At 41.6% G+C, this 19,387-nt stretch overlaps 1 protein-coding gene across 6 annotated transcripts in view; it reads right to left on the bottom strand.

Moving 5' to 3' along the window:
* oxr1a (oxidation resistance 1a) overlaps positions 1-19,387 on the bottom strand; it is a 168,998-nt gene that overhangs the window by 24,253 nt on the left and 125,358 nt on the right. For all 6 annotated transcript variants that reach the window (XM_039620132.1, XM_039620135.1, XM_039620131.1 and 3 more), the window contains 2 exons: positions 7,773-7,880; positions 6,017-6,130 (listed from right to left, as the gene is read on the bottom strand). In XM_039620132.1, coding sequence (XP_039476066.1) covers positions 6,017-6,130; positions 7,773-7,880 — 222 coding nt within the window. The remainder of the gene's footprint in view (positions 1-6,016; positions 6,131-7,772; positions 7,881-19,387) is intronic.

Here is a 19,387-nt window from a genome sequence, read left to right as displayed (position 1 = left end):
ACTGAAAGTATTAAGGTGCTGAAATCATCCAGTCAAAATTCAGATCTCAACATAAATGAAATGTTGTGCTGAGATTAGCAATTAGCAAACAATTTTAGCCATTTATCATTGAAATTTAGCTTTTAAACAATTTGCCTCATATTTACAGCTAACTATTTCAACTGTTTACAGATATGTGGATGTTTCAAGCACTACTTCAGGCTAAATATGGGTATCATTTCATTTAAACAGACTACTATTCTGCTGCTGGTAAATGTTCAGATGTTACAGTTTAATATGTGGATATATATTTTAAAACGATCCATCACCTTGTTTCTTTTAGGCAAGTTCAAGTTGTATTTTCAGGTTACTCATTTCAAATAAACACTGAGGTAGAAGCACCCTGATTGAACTTGCTAAGAAGTGCAGCTGACAGATCAGTACACTTTTACCTCACATAACTGTAGTGAATATTGCTTTTCTGCTTTTTATTCTCTAATATACGACCAGGATATATTTTGCCCTGGCCTCTAAGGCATCCAATATTTTTTAGCAGGTGAGGTGATGGGGGATACTAACCTCACCTGCCTCCTTATTGCAGCCCATATTAACCCTCGGCTTTTTACCAGAACAGTACGGCAAGGCAACAGACAGCAAGGAAGAAAAAGGGAGAACTCAGACAACCTCAGTGAGGAATCCTATTAAGAAGACAAACAGACTTTATTTGACTGTATTTGGTGTGTTGGTGTCCCGAAGTGACCAGATTCCAGTCTGAGTCTTGAAAACAGGATTTTTTTCCTTTCTGGATATGTGACATCAAAGCAAAGAGAAGGAGCACAGTGCAGCATGGTGGACATGCTGTGTGGCCTTAGACTGTGAGTAACATCTGAGGGCGACGGAAAGGTAGAACAGGGAGTGTTGAACTGGATATAGAGGAAAGAAAAAGCTGAGGTATGAAAGGGAGGAAGTGTTGCTAAAGAAGGCCTGATGTTGCCACCAGGAGCGCATCTGAGGGTTTCAGGGAGGTGGATGGAGGGTGGTAAATCTCCTCTGCAGGATGGTGACAGCGATGCTGGGGACAGGAGATGAATGTAGCTCTGTTAGATGACAGGTGTGGTGGGTTCACAAATCAATATCCTTTTAGTCTAAAACCAGTATTTCTCTCTTCGCCCACAAATAGAAAAAACAACAACGAGAGACTGTGGCTTCCATAGAAATGGTCTCAACACAGGCCACTGCAGACAATAAAGACAGAGGCTGTATTGATGAACACTCATCCACATGCAGAGGAAGGAAGCCTGCAGGTGCCACACGGCTATGACCTTGACAGTGACACATGGTGCAAGCAAAAGAAAATCATTCCACAGCTCCACCATGTGGGCATGGGTGGGTTCTGCAAGAGAGAGCACACAATAGTTGCCTGAAAGCAGAAATCCTCAAGTACAATGTGTACTGTCGTTTGTACTATCTAGTACTACAGTCCTTGCTGAGCTGATATAATGAATCTACCAGCATAAGATCCTTTTTTAATCTTAAGATTGGTGCTAAAATACAGCAGGGGTAGAAGGTGCTGGGTTTTCAGAGCTTGAAAAGATAAATAGGTATCCTAAACTGGTTGTACTTCCTCCAAGACTAATTTTAGATCATGTCCAAGTAGAAGAGAGGAAGGAAGGAAGGCGGGAGGGAAAACTGTTGCCAAAAGAGGAAGACACAGAGAAGGTCACAGTAGTAGCTCCACCACCAGGGTGAGTAAGAGTGTGCGTGTGTGTGCGTGTGTCAGTATGAGCACGAGGAAGGTCTGGAAAGGATAAAGAAAGCACGCCTGCCCACACAGATGACCAGAGAGCAACTATGCCAATGAACCATTGGCTGCCAAATAATCCATCGACAGTAAGACCGCCAGTCAGAAAGTCAGCCAGCTAACCGTGCACACATGCGAGCTTGCATGCACATGCATGCACACGAACACACCCAGTCAGACAGCCAGCCAACGATCCATGCCTGCAAGATGTGTTACTTTCTGTTGCCAGTACCAGCAGGCCAGCAGGCAAACCAAGAGCATGAAGAGTCTTCAGCGCTGACTGATCTGGCCTTTAGCTCCGTCAGAGAAACACTAAACAATCTAACTGCATGGTAAAAACTTTTACCTCGCTCACTGAAGCATGGGCGCTGTTGTTAAACAAGTCCATTAAAGCGTATGACTGATTCACATTTCGCTGTAGATACTCTATAGACTTTTGATGTGACACCTGTTATAAATAGCCACTCTTTTCTCCTCTGCTTTCCTATAATGGAAAATGAAGGGTATTCGCTTCAGTATCAGACAGGACGAAACTAGGAACACTAACCAGTCTAGATATCCGAGCACTGTTCACTTTTACCTCACCGTCTGTGGGGGAATTTAGAGCACAGATGAGAACCATCATTAACCAGCACACCATCAGCTAACTTAAACTAATAACGTGTTGGGGTTCCACCTAGCAATTTTAACAACCTTGAAGATGATAACGTCACAGCCTGGATGTCAGACAGCACCAGTGAACCTCAAAGGCCTCGTAGAGTTTGAGCCTTAGCACGCAGAAGCGAGCTTGGTATCACGTTAAACACCAACAGCTTATTGGGAAAGGATCTACATAATGTTCTGGCTTATCGCATGCATGTGATTTTGAGGGCTTATGTAAACTCAGCATTCCCAAAATAAACATAACTGCAATATGAATGAATAACACTCTGCAGGCATAGAACTTTAACAGGGCCTTAATATTTTGAGGCTATTTTGAACATCTAATTGGCTTTTTAAACATCTCGTGCCATATCTGAGTCTTTTTCATATCATGATCTCAAAGAGAAAAATCGGAAAGTAGTTTCTCTTCAGGGCACTCATCTTCATCAGGGTTATACCAGCTATTTGCTGCTCGCACTGCCATTACTATAAACCTCCCACAACCATTCATTTCGATAATATCCTCATTGAGACAAGCGTGCCGAGCACCAAAATAGGCTCGTAATTAAAAGATGCTGGGGATTTAGAAGCGGAGGGAGGGGTGGGGGGTTATTAAGGTCCTTCCTTCCAAACGGCACCTGGATGCCACATCCTTCTATATAACTACCAACTAACCCACTCACAGACACACACACAGGAAGTGGAAGGCATTGGAGGATCCAGGCAGGCAGATACAGATCTGACAGATACAGACACGTACTTTTGCTCACAGACAGACAAACACACGCACTGAGTTGACACTTTGAGTGAGGTAACGTTTCCTCCCTTCTGCCTTCCAAGCACACTTCCTCTGCCTGGAATAATTGCTGCCTAGCGCTTGTCTGGGAGAGAGCGAGCTGCTCCGTTCATTAGTTACTCTAAATATCAGACACGGCATCACTTTTAAAGGCTTAATTTCTCTGCAGTCACAGCCCATGTCTCTGATCCTTCCACCATCGAGAGCCGCAGAATATGCTCCCGTTCTCACTGGCAATGACCTAAATAGATAAGTGGTAAATGGTTGGTTGTGGGGTGGTGGCGTTCTTTTGGCAACTATGGAGAAATTAACGGACAACAGGAGGAAAGAGCAGACCAAAGGGAGAGCGTTTGTGGTGGGAGGGCATCTAAACTCAAGTGGATTGCCAGTGAACACGTTGGTGACAGAGACCTGCCGTATCCACGCTCTTACAAAAACGGCAAAACAAGACCGACGTTTCCATGGAGACCGGCAAACAGTAATATTTCTTAAGGGACCGCTGAGCATTCAGTGGTGCTTAACGATTGGCTCATTCAGATGCTGCAGACACAGTACCCGAGGGAGATGGCTCACACTGCTGGCCTTGAGAGCTGCGAGGCCAGCATGTGTACGGCTGACTGGACCAGACCTGAAGTCACTTCAGACACAAACCCACCTCCAGCTTTTCTACATGCTTTATGCTCAGCTAGTGAAGACGAGGAGGAAGTAGGAAGTAGCAAGAGAGACGATAGCATGCAGATATGGCTTTATGTTAGAAATAATCCCTACTGCTGGAATTAAAGGGGTATTGCAGAGATATTTTTTGCTCTAGTAACTAGCTTAGTTAGCCACATTAACGTCATGTATCTTGATCCCCGTGCGACGCAATTACAGTAGAGAAGCAAACCAAAAGTGCTGTCAGCTTGGATACTAATTACCAGCTCAGAGACCATTTTTCTAATAGCCTCTTTCATACATACACTTTCCTGTGTAAATGCTTGGCCCATTTCACATTTCTGCCTCATGCTTAAAAAAAGACCACAAGCTGCACGAGGTCAAACATGAATAGAAATAGAACCATATTCGTACGGCACACACGCACGATTCTGATGTTCTTGATAGGAATCTGAATATACACACAGGCCACTTTGATACTAATCAGCCAATCACATAGCACCAACTCAATGCATTTAGGCATGCAGACATGGTCAAGACGACCTGCTGAGGTTCAAACTGAGCATCAGAATGAGTAAGAAAAGTGATTCAAATGACTCTGAACGTGACGTGGGTGTTGGTATTTCAGAGTATTTCAGAGACTGCTGATCTACACTAGTGCACTTGGTGAAAATGTCTTGTTGATACCGTAGATAATGGCCAGACTACTTCGAGGTGATACGAAGGCAACAGGAAAACCCACTTGTTACAACCAAGCTGTACCAAAGAGCTGAGAGAACTAACAAAATTATGGATTAAAACACAGCTGGAAAAATGTTTCCTGGTCTGATGAGTCATTTGAATGGTAAGGTCAGAACTTTGCTTAAACAAAACAAAAGCATAGATCTGCCTTCCTACCATGTAACAACAGGTCCAGCTGGTAAGGGAGGTGTAATGGAGTTAGGGATATTTTCTTGACACACCCTGGGCCCCTTAGGTCCGACTAAGCATCATTTAACAGTTGCCGTACTGTCTCAGACTTTGTCCATCCCTTTATGACCACAGTGTACCCATCTTCTGACAGTTGCTTCCAGCAGGATCGTACACCATCTCACAAAACTCAAATCATCTCAAACTCCCCATTAGTAATAAAACTACAGCTGACATACTTTCAGGAACATGTTGTGAGGGCTAATTATGCACCTGTGACAGAAGAAATCAGTGACTCAGTTGATAGATGAATGATTCAGCCTGTTCAGTAACTGATAGAATTAATATTTTAAAGATGAATAAAGCTGCTCCTAAAGTTATCTTTAGCCAAAACATTCTCCTGTCACCTCCAAAAAAGCCCAACTAGCTGTGAGATTCATATATTAATTAAAAAACACAGAAATTTGTTTGTCTCTGTTATACTTGCCTTTTGATTGTCAGGGGGCCGAAACGTCCAAGCTTACTGTTGTATCATTATGCAGCACAGCTGAGGTCCATTATGTTTTATTTATCAACAGATGATATTCCTCACTGGGCACACAGTGTACTTACACTCAGATACAATGAAAAAGCTGCAAAAGCAAACTGGTCATGCTTTTAATTAAAATTCTGACATAAAATTTGGTGTGATGTAAGAAAAAAAAGACCTTTACAATATAGCCCAATATGTGGTAACCACAGGAAGTGCAGAGGCTACATTTAAAATTTGGCTTTCCAGGGGGCTTCAATTCAAAAGCTCTATCGCTCAAACTTTGATGTCGTCGCGTCCTTTGAAAAACTGCAGAACAATGGGAAAAAAGCTCCTGCAGTTAATAGTTTTGTAAAAACCCCATCAACATAATTCCCTTACTAGCCCTCTATAAATACTTTTTGAGATGATGAGGACTGTTTAAGAGCCAAATATAAGAGAATTTTAGGCTCTCTTTCCAGTTTGCACTACAGGTTAATGCGAATATATGTAACTCCTGTCAACTTCAGTGCTTAGAATGATAAAATACCACACATATGCAGCAGAGGCACAGAGGCTAACACTATTTCACTGTGTTTGGCAGCACAGAAAGAGTGAACTCTTCACTTTGGGAGGCGAACAGAGTGACACATGACAAGACTAGTTACCCGTGCAGGAAAATGTTCCTAGCATGTGAGATTGTGCGTCATAGGTGTGGTCTACATACCGTCACCTTCTCTAAATCAGCTTCTGAGGAGGTGGGAGACAAGGGGCTGATGGGACTGAGGGAAGGGGAGCTTCCGACACTGGAGACGTACTCGGGGTCAGGAACGTACAGAACCTGCAAACACAATCCACGTCTGTATTTACACAGGCACCACCTTTGTGCACCTCACACCAAAGGCAAACACATGCACGCACGCACACACAGACAACAGGTAGAGAATCTCTCACACAGCTCAACAAATGTGACAAGGCAAATAACATGAAATCAAGTGAACAGTTTCATGATAATGACACAATTAACACATGGAGGGAAAGTGACAGTCATGAAGGTAAGTCAGTGTGTCGCAATAAGAGACTGAGATGTAATGTGTGTTTGCTTTGTTGTTTAAGAGATACATATTGTAAATGAAGTCCATACTGATAGATTGTATTTATTCTATTCCGGCCAGTTCTTTTAAATTTGTGTATATCATATTAGAGAATACAGAAAGAAGACTGATAATAATAATAAGCAGGTAGTAGTGATGAGATGCTACCTGGGGTTACTTGGTAAGGTTGGATACATGGTAGCGTTTGCAGGTGTTCACAGGGAAATTTTGCAAGTTTTGAATAAAGGCCAGCCAATTACTGCTCAGTATTTTTGGTGATCATGTAAAGGCAAGCTAATTGTGTCTTAGCTGTAGCTCCATATATAGGTGCAGGTTTCTATCATCATGCAAACTTTTTTTTTTTAGGAAAAATCAATCCCGGCAGGCAGGCTTTCTTCGAATGAAGTGCAACCTCTGCAGTGACATCTGCAGGTATGTACAGGGTTGTCTCCTGCTTGCACTATGCACTGCAATAAAAACTGTTATTTTTTGTGTTAGACATTTTGCACTAAGGTTTTTATTTAGTCTTAAGTCTATATAAGGTTCTTCCGATGTTTAGTCTCAACAAGGGAGGGATTTTGAGCGGAAATCTAGATAAAGCTTCAGGGTAAAAACTATGGAGCTGCTTTTGCTGTGGTATAGCTTCTGTCTCAGCAGTAGAAGTAGAGACGAAGGTTCAGTAAGTGCTGTCAGCACCCTACTGTTTGGACGCAGATCAACTCTGCATTGTTTGCAGAGAGCAGAGAGAGACAGAGAAAGGGTGGGATGCCAGCGGGATTGGCGTATGTGGCTCATCTCCATTCGACCGGATTTGATTTTCAAGCCAGGAAATACAGAGACAAAATATCATTTTGGATGTTTGTCACTTTCCCGTTTAAAAAAAACAGATTTCAAATTTGGCTCTATTGCTGTGGAAGGAAACATCAAAGACGTGGAAACTGGCAGCGTGTTTAGCAGGCTAAAGATGGGTAGTTTGTGTCATGTTGTCGGAACTACAGCGTCACTGGGAGACGTATCATTATTCCTTTATAGAAACAAAATAGGTCTTTTGCAATGAACTACATCCTAATGGGACAAGTGATGCTGTAATTAGCAGGCAATTAAGGAGGGATACAGAGAATAGGGATGTGGTTAGTGAGTCAGCGAGGGGCTTTGAGAAAGTAGAGGGCTAAACACATGCAGCATGTAATGCTCCCTAAAATCTCCAGTTTTTCCAGCTACATTCAGAAAATGTTTAGAGCTCTGCGAATGCATTATGAACTGTCAAAAACAGTCATTATGAGATCAGGCAGTCAGTGGGTGGCTGTGGATGGATGTGAGGCTGCTGTAGGACAGTGATGAAGTGATGCAGCTGAATATATCAGTGACGGCGTGCACGGCGGGTCACACCTGGCCAGGCACCACTGCTCTGGAGAACAGCTTGTTCAGCTGAACCAGCTCGTTGGGTGTGGTGTCAAACTTGAGCGCAATGCTGTTCAACGTGTCCCGCGATTCCACCTGGACCACAAAACAAGAGAGAGGACAGAAAAATCACACTGCTGCTCCGGCTCAGGGCATTTCTTTACAGCTGCGCACGTGAGACAGGAAGGCATAAATGGGCTCTCATACAGCACTCTTTGCTTTTTATACATATCTCATTCACCCGTTTACATACATACACACTGACACACGGGGCACATACATGCATGATGACAGACGGATAAAGAATATCTGAAGAGAAGAGCTGTGAAATGATTTCTTTAAAGGGTTTAATGTGGCTTGTGTTTTGCATGTTAGATTTGGGGATGTTATGCAGATTAAAGCTGTCAGCTGTTGACCAGAAATAGATTCCCATGGGATGTAGTGTTGCAAGCAGAAATGTGAACTGACACGAATGTCAGCAGGAGTCTTGTGTTACCCTGTGAACCACTCGTCTAGCAAGTTTTCTAAAAACAAGAAGCAGTTTTATTTGTTCGCACAGACAAAGACTACAACAATGAATAAAAACAGTTATCGTACCTTTTTTTCCATTTTCTCCATCAATTAGCTTACGAGATACTCAAGAACTCGATGCCAACGGTAGGTTTTCTAATCTAATGTTCACTAAACCCCCTCCTGAAAACACTCTAATCACAGCTTAGCATCTAAGATCTGCTAATTTAAATGTCCACACAAGGTTAAGAGTGTTTAAAAAATTGTTTAAAAAACTGCTGCATTTTTAGTTTTTAGTTTTTTTCCCCCCAAAAATAAAAAATAAAAAAGCTAAAGCATAATTAACAAACAGGCTCAAGACTGTGTGTCCTAGTCCACTATACTGGAAAAAATATGGAGACTACTCGACTAAGCTAAAAGTAAGAAAGTTATTCGCTGCATTATCGCACACAGACTGCATCTAATTGCAATTTGATTGATTGCAGTCTTATTGCTGTTTGGTTTCCAGGTCTCCAACCACTGTCTTCCTAAGTGTGACTGCAGCATTATTGTGTCAGTAGTCAACAAAAAAGTGAATTCCTTACTTGCTAACTGCTAGTTTAATTTCAAAGATACAAAGCATAATTTATTAATAGATTTATATATTCATAAATCTGTATCAGAGAAACAATTACTACCTAAAGCTTTAAAATAAATATAGTAGCGAAACTGCTGTGCTGCTACATGCCACAGGAATTGCTACTCGAGAGAGAGACGGGGTGGTTAATGTCAGCCTGAAGCAAACTTTACAAGAAATCTGCCAAATTTAAAGCTGGTGGCAAATTTAACAAGCAGCTCCTCTGCGTACGACTTTCATTTTAGCTTCCTCTTAACCCAGGTGTGCAAAACAAACTGACAAGCCTTTTTAAAAAATCTTTTTTAATGTGATACTCCGGCTTCCTCCCACAGTCAAAGACATGCAGTTAGTGGGGATAGGTTAATTGGAAACAGTAAATTGCTCATAGGTGTGAATGCGGGCGTGCATGTGAGTGCGATTGGTTGTCTCTGACTATGTGTTAGCTCTGCGACAGACCCTGCCTCTCGCCCTAACACAGCTGGGATAGGCTCCAGCACCCCCCGCGACCCTGAGAAGGATAAGAGGAAGTGAATGGATGGATGGAACTAAGTGAAAGAAAAAAAACATTAATGACAGTTTACTGCGATTCATTACGCCCTCACTGAGCTGAATGAGGTGGTGGCTGGCCAACGAACTTGCCCAACATAGTTTTTTTTAGTGGCTCCAGGCTATCGGGCCATCAGCTATTATGCACCCGAGTTAGTTTTTAATATACAACAGCGACTGAATGTCACCAAGACAGAACAAGCATTACTGACATTATTTTGCGGGGTAGTTAACAGCAGTAAAGATGTTATTTGGCTGCATTTTTTCCAGTTTTTTCTTTTCTTTTCTTTTTTTTTTAAAGTAGATCCAAAATAAAAAAAAAATACTTTAGCCTGTTTTCACTGTTTTATTGTCTCTGATTGGTCACATATCAAAACTAATAGCCCATCAACACTGTCACAGACGGACGCAGAGGTGTGCACTGTGCAGACTGGGGCTATTTCAGAAGCAAGGTAGCAAATTGTGTCAAAAGTGCAATGGCTAAATAAGAATGTATGGTTCTGCCGTTATCCAACAACAGTATTTTGTGTTATCAATAGCTCGAAATTCACCAATATTCACACTGAATGTAAATCAAATATTACCAGCCAGTGCTCATAATTGAGGAGCTGGACTCAAAGAGCTGCTTTATATGAACAACTTTTATTTACTTTTCTAAACAAATCACCCTAACCCATATCAAGCGGAAAAAAACCAAGCGAAAGAAGCTGTAGTGCTTCATGTTATTTGATGTTCAACATCATGCAGGTTGTTGTGCTGCTGTGGCGGCACTCTGTGCTCAGCTGCAGCATCCTGCAGTGTGACACAGGTGCGTTTGCATGTCTCTACCAGTTAAAATCCACACAAGAAAGATGTGCACCAAGAGTCAGAACTAGTTAAGCGTCTAACATGCCCAGTGGGAGTTTCTAGCTCCCAAATAAGGATGACAACCATGGCAGAAAGAGCATGTGGAAGAAAAAAGTGAGCTCGGGGGAGAGAACCCCTAAAAACCAGATAGGCAAGGCTGACTCTGAACTGTGCATAATTAGGACAGGATGATGACACTGTGTGTTTTAGTGCAGCAGTCATGGGACCGACTCGGTCGTTCTTCTTCTTATCTATGGAAACACTCCTAGAAAAGAACAGAGGAATGACAGGCTTCTTCAAATTCCTGACATGACAGACTATTTTCAGGAAGATGTTCCTCCACAGACAGACAGATGTGCAAGCAGAGACACACACACACACACACACACACACACACAGAGCACAGTCACAAGCTGGAACATTAGTAACACGGAACTGCTGCGAGTGAGGCAGTCGCACATGTTATATCTGAAGAAGCTCATCACAAGCAGAAAATACACAAACTTAGAAACCATTAAAAAAACAGCGTTCCATGAAACACTAACACTGCACTCTTTAGCACATTCACAAATTGGTGCCACTGTGTTGCATAATAATGTCACAAGATGAAGCGATACAATATACTGCAAAGTGGATATTTTGCCGCACTGCAATAGGACATCAGTATGATACACTCATGTGCAGCTCCTCAGCTGATGGAAAGAAATTTGTCTAAGTGTGCAGGACAACATGAAATATAATAAACTGACTTGCAAACTTGGGTAAAAGGCTCTGGGACATCATGGGTTTTACATCATATGGAACATGTTTGTATCCATCAAAAATTTGATGGATACACCCAACAAGATTTTTTTTATTATCAGGGTTTATTTTCCCACCTTTACTTTTGCTTATCAAATGCTAAAAAATAACAGAAAATGCTTTGAGTTTTGCTAATTAAGGCTACACACATTCTTTACCTAATGACATGTGCATAAATCATGTTCACTCTCAGTCACCCTGTCCTGTTTTGAGCCCAGAAAAATCCTGGACGTTTCCTATGTGCTGCATGTCGATCGAACACTAATCAACTTTCATCAGTGTCAGCACCATGCTTGACTACAACTATTCTGATGATTTTAATTGGTTAAAAATATTGAAATGTTTCAGTAAAAACACTTCATTGATGATACAATCATCCTATCACCCACTTAAGAAGAAGCCATTGATATATCGGACTCCCACTATCTCCGGAAAGACCCTATTAGAGTAAGTGACAATAAAGTCATCTGAGAAAAGTAGATAACGATGGCAGAAATCCTGCAGAGCTGACTAGCAAAAGGCTAATTATCATAGACGTATAGTGACAGTAACACTGCTGGGTCACTTGTTTGGAGTCCATAGCACAGCTCATTAGCTTTTGGAGCTGATGTACCTTGCGATACTGGTCACTTACTGGTGGGAACATCCTCCGCTACTGAGCAATTAAAAGAGTGTGAGAGAGCGTATCTGGAAGCTCAACAATATACAGCCGGAGAGGGGTCGAAACGAAACCTGCGCAAAAATTGTCAGAAATCTCAGAAGCTGACAAATTAACTACTAAATCACCGTTATTGACCGCTGGAGTGGAGCCTGAATTAGCCAGGGTTACACTAATCTGGGCTGAGAGAGTGTGTAACCCAGACTTTGGGATTTTATTGTCCTACCTGGAAGGGAACAAACTAATAAGGTCAACCAGGTCAGTCACGCTGCTTGGAAGCAGTCCTCCAGACTCACCAATGTGTGGAACTCAACAGTACTGCACAATGCATTGTGCAGTACTGTGCAGTACTTGGCTCGGTGACAGTCACAGGTTTCACTGTAAGTGGAAATATACCACAGATGATGCAAACCTGTATCGGCAGCTCTCCTTTAGCCTTCTATAAAGCTTATCGTTAACACTCACTCAGGTGACCCTGAACCCTCCTAAAGCTTTGCTGCAATAGGCCCAGGCTGCTGAAGGCTTCCCATAATTTCAATGTGTCTTTCTTCATCACTCACCTCTTTTCACTCTCTATGTGTTTATACACTACTCTGAACATAATACTCTACATTCAAAACATAATAATTAATCATTAAACTCAATTCTATAGTCCTCAGTCTCCCTCCCCTCACTGCCAACTGATGGTAGAAGATGGCTGCCCTCTCTGAGCCAGGTTCTGTCTTAGGTGTCTTCCTGTTAAAAGTGAGTTCTTCTTTCCCGCTGTCGCAAAATGCTTGTACATGGGGGGTCATCTGATTGTTGGGGTTTTCTCTCTATTATTGTAGGGTTTTAACTTTACAATAGAACCAACTTTACAAGAACCAACAATGCTTAACCCCCCCCCCCCAAAAAAGAGAAATTAATAAAAAGCAGAAGTCAGAAGTCTGGAAGCAGCATTTAGAACTACATATAGTGCATTGCAATAATCCAATTATGATGAAACAAAGCATAAATAATCATTTCCAGTTCAGGATGTGACACAATGGAGCTTAGTTTAGACCTAAAACCAGACTAACAAGGTAATAACAAGGTTCCTAACAGAGGATTGCCAAAGAACCAAGAGGTTTATTACAGAGAAATGGCTCTTTTCAAAATAAAAGCTATACTATACGCTTCTTCTGGGGTATATTCTCAGCAGCATATTAAACATATCAGGTCCCCATAAGGAGAATCATGTGCTAACAGCTGTCTAAATGACTCGGGTAAAGTTTGTAGCATGCGTGCTTGTTGTTTTTGTCTGCTTCCACTTGTCTTTGCACTAGGATGATGTCGGCGTAAATGTGCAGTCATATTCGTTGTGTTCCCACTAGTGCTGTCAGCGTTGATCTCGTTAAAATGACATTAACGGCATAACGCGGCAAATCTCCGTTAACGAGTTACAGCGGATCGCCCCGTGCGTGGGGCTGGACGGTGTCAACACGTTAACAAGCTAACTGCGCTAACGCACTAGTTCCCACCAATTGAGCATTGCGTGGCACATCCGACATACTGTTTTACTTTTGTCCATGACGCCATCAGGGTCATGCTTCACATGAAAACCAAAGGCCAGATCTGAATCCGGGTGGGGGAGGTTCAATTGCCATGTTGCAACGAGCTTAGCTTCTGTCTTGCTAGCTTGTGCTGCGCTCAGTGAATCGGCACTCGACAGTGCAGCCTAGGCGGAGTAGTCGAACGCAGATCCACTGAGCGCTCAACACAGACAGCATCGTCAGAAGAAAAGTTGACAAAATAAATTAAACGTTTTGTATTGTTCGATACATATGCGTACCGAACCGAAAGCACTGTATCGAACGGTTCAATATCGATACGAGTATTGTTGCACCCCTAGTAACTGTGTATCCAGATCTGCCCTGTTCCACAAAAGCATCCCCCTTGAAGGGTCAAAAAGGGAGATACATAATAACACAGCAGTCTGCCGAGCTGATTCAATCATCCAGCTTTATTAAATGTTAATTTGTTCATTTTCTAAGAAACAAATCAAATTAGAAAAGTATCCTTCATATTTCAAAATGCTATTGGATACCTTTAGATTTTCAGTGAATGCTCATCACGCCAGATTTAATTCAATGATTCAATCAAAATTGAGATTAAGATAAATGAAAGCTGTACAGCAAAAAGGCAGTAAATACAGGAACAAACAGCACTGAACTCACAGACAGCAGGACTTTTACAAGGTACCAACCAAAGACAAAGTGATTAGCTGATAATTATAGAAACTGTCTCAAACTGCATGTAAAAAACCTTCCTAGGCCTTTCAAGAACTGCCTTAAAAACAAAATTCTGGTTAAAAACAATGTGATCATGGTTGATGATTCGCTGAGTAACAGCTTGATAACTTTACAATCATTTTCTAAGTAAAAATGCTAAATTTGATGTGAGACAACCATGGCAGACTCAGTTTTAGCAAGACTGGACAGCACAGTGATTACGATTAGTGGTTATCGTTGGGTTTGTACTGATCAAAAAACACAACATCTGTCAAACTGGCCCCTTCATTTTAAGAAATGTATGTTATGTCACTATCACACTATCACTGATAGAGGCTATCAGCCTGTGGCTCACTGATGAAACCACTGAAATACTTGCATATTTGCAGTATTATGAACAGGATGGATGTGGTAACATTCTGGGGTAACAGATGATTTACTAGCAGCTAGCTACCAGCAGAGCCAGTCGATATCCAGGTTAACAATTCCATTTCTACCCACTGGTCAAATGGGGTAAAAAGGCGTATTAAGCTGTCCTGTGCACTGCGTGGCACAGTGATGCAGTAGTTAGCACCCAACCCTCTTTTGGACTGCTTACCTACATACAAACAAAGGCAGTTCAAACGCGATTGGGCAATAGGATATGGACGACAATTTACCAGAAACAGAAACCTTTGATTACCAAAAATACAGACCCTTCAAATTTATTTATTTATAGTTATTATAGTATATAAGTGTTATTTATACTTATATACTATACCCTTGCCCATACATTTTACATATTCATGCAACATTTGTTTATGGAGTTTATCCTTAAGGTCACTGTTCACTAGCAACAACCACAAATGCAAATCAACAAGCTAGGCCAGAGTTAGAAAGAAAATAAGGGGAAGGAGGGTGTGGTGCAGAAACTAGAAGAAGTGGATCTGTGGAACAAGCAGACATTTACAAATCTGGACTGGAAGAAGAGTGTTAGGGGTTTGAGCTCATTCCTAAACTTCAGATCAGTTATCTTTAATTAATGCAAACCACACATATCTACTACTGCTGCAGCACTACTGCTTGTTAAAATGACAAAAAAGTTTATTTCGCTGCCCTCAGAATTGTGGGAACCTTAGTTAAACTGCATCTGCTGTTACAGCACCAGCTGCAGGTGTCACCATAGCCAACACTTGTTGGTAGTTTTAGTAAAGCAACCTCAACGGAAGCACTATGAAGCAACTCCTTGCTTTTCTTTTCTCAGTACAGAAGGGAAACCACTGAAGGGGAACCACAAGGAAGACATAGAGAGGCTGTGGTGACAGGTAGGTCTCCCATCTTAAAAGTCCTCCACACAGCTCTGTGATTAACAACTGCTCTTGGACTCCTTATGACAGTAGTGAGGATCCGCATGATTTGTCATCTCATTGTCTCTGTACAGAGAGTCCTACTGTTCATTCAAACAACAGCAGCACATCAGCTTGATGAATATCCTGTCTCAAGGAGGACAGGAGATCTGGACCAAGAAGACAGTGCCATCCACAAACATGCACTGGTCGTGGATTTACAACGTGGCCATAAAAAGAAGGAAAATCCGGTCACTTCAGTATGCCCTAGATATTAGAAATGACTACTGATATGTCATAACTGATCATCAATCATCCTAGAAGTATTTACAACCCTCCATTTAGTGCTTCCATCACGTGTGATGTGTCCTTGGTATTTGGCCAACATCAGTAGAGCTTCTCTGTGTTTTAGTTTGGAAGGTGAACAGTTAATAATCAGCAGGGCTCCTGCAGAGTCAAAGCAGTGCATCCAGGTGGCTTCAGCGGAGAGCATTGATTCTCCCTAGGTGCTATTTGCCGTCTCTTCCATGAAGTGCTTATTTTTAGCTTTATAGCTTTATAGCTCCTGTTGCCCAGCACAAAGCCAACCTATAGGACATCTACAGCTTCATAAAGCTCCCTTTTATTCAAAGCTTTTCTTTACAATTCTGCAGCATAAGGTCAAATCTTTGGCTTAGAGGGAAGAAACCTCCGTTTTTTGCTCCACAAATAGATATTTTAAAGCCTATCCAAACCTATGACAGCTATTGGCTCTTGTATCACTTTGCTGCCAATCAATACGATTATAAATATCTGATGTTGAAGCAAACATTGACAAAGCCAGATGGTGGGACGGTCTTGGCACTGAGTGTGATGTTATAATAGTATGATTCAAGTTTGCCTTTTACGCCTAATTAATCACTTTATTCCTGGAAGCCAGTAATATTAGCAGCACAGTTAGCATCATACATCAGTAAAATGAAATGCATACAGCTGATTCGACCAAGCCTCAGAGACTTCAGCCATCGATTGTACTGTAAGAGAAGCCATCTGTAACTCAATTAAGTGGAATACGACAGAGGACAGTCAAATGTGACCCACTGATAAAGACCTGTTATTGACACATTGACAGCAGGACGAGAGAGGGAGGAAAAGAGAAAGAGAGAGCAATTGCCATCAGGTTCATGGCCACTTAAGACAGGTGGATCCTATCTTCTTATCCTCTGGATCAATACTACCCATTATTCATCTCAAACTACAGATGAATAATTAAGCTTGCTACTGTTACGGTGACAGACTCTCCTTTTGAGGAGAAGGGTAGAGGAAGGCCACAAAAGCCATCTTGAAAGTGACATCAGTGACTGGTCACTTTGTTGACAGAATGAACAGATTCAACAAGCGCAGTTCCTCGGCTGGACTAAGACAAATGGCTCCGTTAACGAGTCTGCTGGCATGTAATGTTAAGTACGGCACATGAGAACAAATCTACAAGTGCTACTGCTAAAGGTCAACAAGGGAAATAAGATGTAATCACAGCACTATAAGCACAAGCTGTTTAATTATGGACATTCACACGTGCTGCTTGATGCACACTTGTATGCAGGACGTGTGTTTGTGCGCTTTAAATTTTGAATGAACAGAAGAAATTAAAGTGGCAGAACAAGGGTAAAAAAGAATCGACCGCGACGCCATCAAACTGAAAATAAAACTCCGGCGTACGGTTTAATCACCCACAATGCAACATCGGAGGAGCTACTGCTCCTCATTTTATAATGAAGAATGAAGCTCAGCTTTAGCATGACAGTTGCCATGGTGACTTTGTCGTTACTACCCTAATGGTATGTGTACTGTGTGCGACTACAACCTTGCTGATTGTTTGCAGGCCTTAATATGGAGCCGCAGGAGAAAGTGACATTATTCTGTTCGTTTTGGGGTGACCCACAGTAGGTTTGCCGTCTCGTTGATTCTTCCTGCTGCTTCAGGCTTTGATGGTCTTTTCACTGACTCACCAACACATATGACACACATGAGGCAGCCAAGCAGAGAGACGCTCACCATGACACAGAACAACCAAAGTCGAGGGAGTGCTTGAGTCAGGATTGTCTAAAAGGAGGTCAAATGGGCCCATCAGTAATTCTTCTGTGGTAGGGACAGTAAAGCTGTGAGAGCTCTTTATGGACAAAACAACCTAAACACTTTGACTAACCTAGAGGTATCTTATATCTGTGTTTTTAATTACACAAAGAATCCAAAACTTTAAAAAATGTTTAACTCATCCAGGTGAAATTACAGGTTTTGAATGTCTGTGGGCCAGAAACAAATACAAACACTTATGAAGGTCGCGTAGACTTAAACATGTAACAGACAGAAGTTGGTTTTGTGTGTGCCACATTTTTTTTTACTTGTGGTTACATTTCAGCTTTCAGTACAGCAGGAAACAGAACAGTGACACAGTTTGTTACAATCTATCATAATTCTCAGGCTGGCGATAGTAGAACAAATGTGACCTTGACCTTCAGCGCAATTTAGCTGAAGGACCATCAGGTGACTGTTATGCGCAACTTTTTTTTAATGAAAATCTGACGTATAGAAGGAGCAGTGATTCTTGTGAAGGAGTGAAAGCTCCCATAAAGCAACAAATATGACCTTCACATTGACTTAGAGCACAGTCTGGGTGAAGATCCAATAAGTGATCACTGAATGTAAGTTCTATTAATTCTGACCAATACTCTAGGAGTAGCGTCCCTTTGCATTGCAGACAGCTGTACGGTTGGACAAACGGATGGATAGACAGATACCTCACCATGGAAAAAGCTCATCAGTCGTTCTGCCAGAAGAGCTAAGAGTGAACGAAAAGCTCAATAAAGAAATATTCATATATTATTCATTTCTGTTTTTATTCAAAAATGAAAAAATCTGTGGTGTTCAACTGATCAATAAGGCACTCATAAGAAGAAGTACTATTAAGTATAAAATAAGTCAAATAAAAAACCTCTTAAATAACCTCTTGTTTTTTTAATTTAACATTTATTTAACCAGAAAGTAAAAGTCTGGATGTGCAACACAGGCTGTTTTTCTGGTGGCAGGAGATACAAGAGCTCCCAGAGAAAACTGGGAGATACAAGGAGAAAAAGCAAACTGTGTTCAAACTCAGGACCCTCTTGCTGTGAGGCAACAATGCTCACTGCTGAGCTTTTCTTCAGACTGATTATATGAGGACATGTACAGTGTGAGCTTCATCTTGTGGCCTGTGGCTTTGGCTCCTACAGTTTGACCACAATAAATGTCCTCACAGCTCATAAAATTAAAAAAATAAAAATAACGCCAACCCTGCTGAAAGTAGTGACCCTGCCGCTAGTTGCAGCCAGGCAGTAGCCTGCAACTCTATATAGAAAGAGTAATTTTAACAATGACACACTCTTGTTCTGTGTCGAATCTCCCTACCTTTCCCATTTACTGAAAGTGGACCAATAATGCTTTTCCTTATTTTCCTGTCATACGTTTACAGCGCTACACCCAGGAGGTCACTTGTTTTATCCCTAGCTCCCTCATTCTGTACGTCAACCTCGGGTAAGATACTGAACCCCAAATTGTATCTGTGAATGTGTGCATGAAAGGTAAAAAGTGGGTAAGTGTGGCTTGAAGTATAAAAGCATTTCGAGTGCCCAGAAAGACCAGAGAAGTACATTTAGTTGGAGGATGTGAACTTGACAGTGCTTTATAAGCACTTTACTATTACATGCTATAAGGTTGGATTCCCATATAAAATATTCAGATACTTTTTTATACTCTTGAATCTGTAAGATGTTAAAGAGAGGCAACATGGTTATCTCAGGCACACAATTCTGGCTGTGTGAACAGAAGCCCCGCCCACCTGCTATTCAAACCTTCTGTTTGCGAGGGTCAGCCAATGCAAAGAAATTTGGTTTAGAGGATGGGTGGACTTCAAATTCTTTAAGGCCACCCTCACTTTAAGTCAAGAGTTGCAATAAGACCCAGCATATGAAAAATAAGGAACTGGTACTGTAGTGGAGTCCAACAATGAAAATACAGAGCTGCAAATGAGTCCAATT

The sequence above is a fragment of the Oreochromis aureus genome, linkage group 11 (genome assembly GCF_013358895.1).
Source record: "Oreochromis aureus strain Israel breed Guangdong linkage group 11, ZZ_aureus, whole genome shotgun sequence".
Lineage (NCBI taxonomy): Eukaryota > Metazoa > Chordata > Actinopteri > Cichliformes > Cichlidae > Oreochromis > Oreochromis aureus.
Note: the sequence above shows the minus strand (reverse complement) of the source record. Positions and strands in the feature narration are given on the sequence as shown.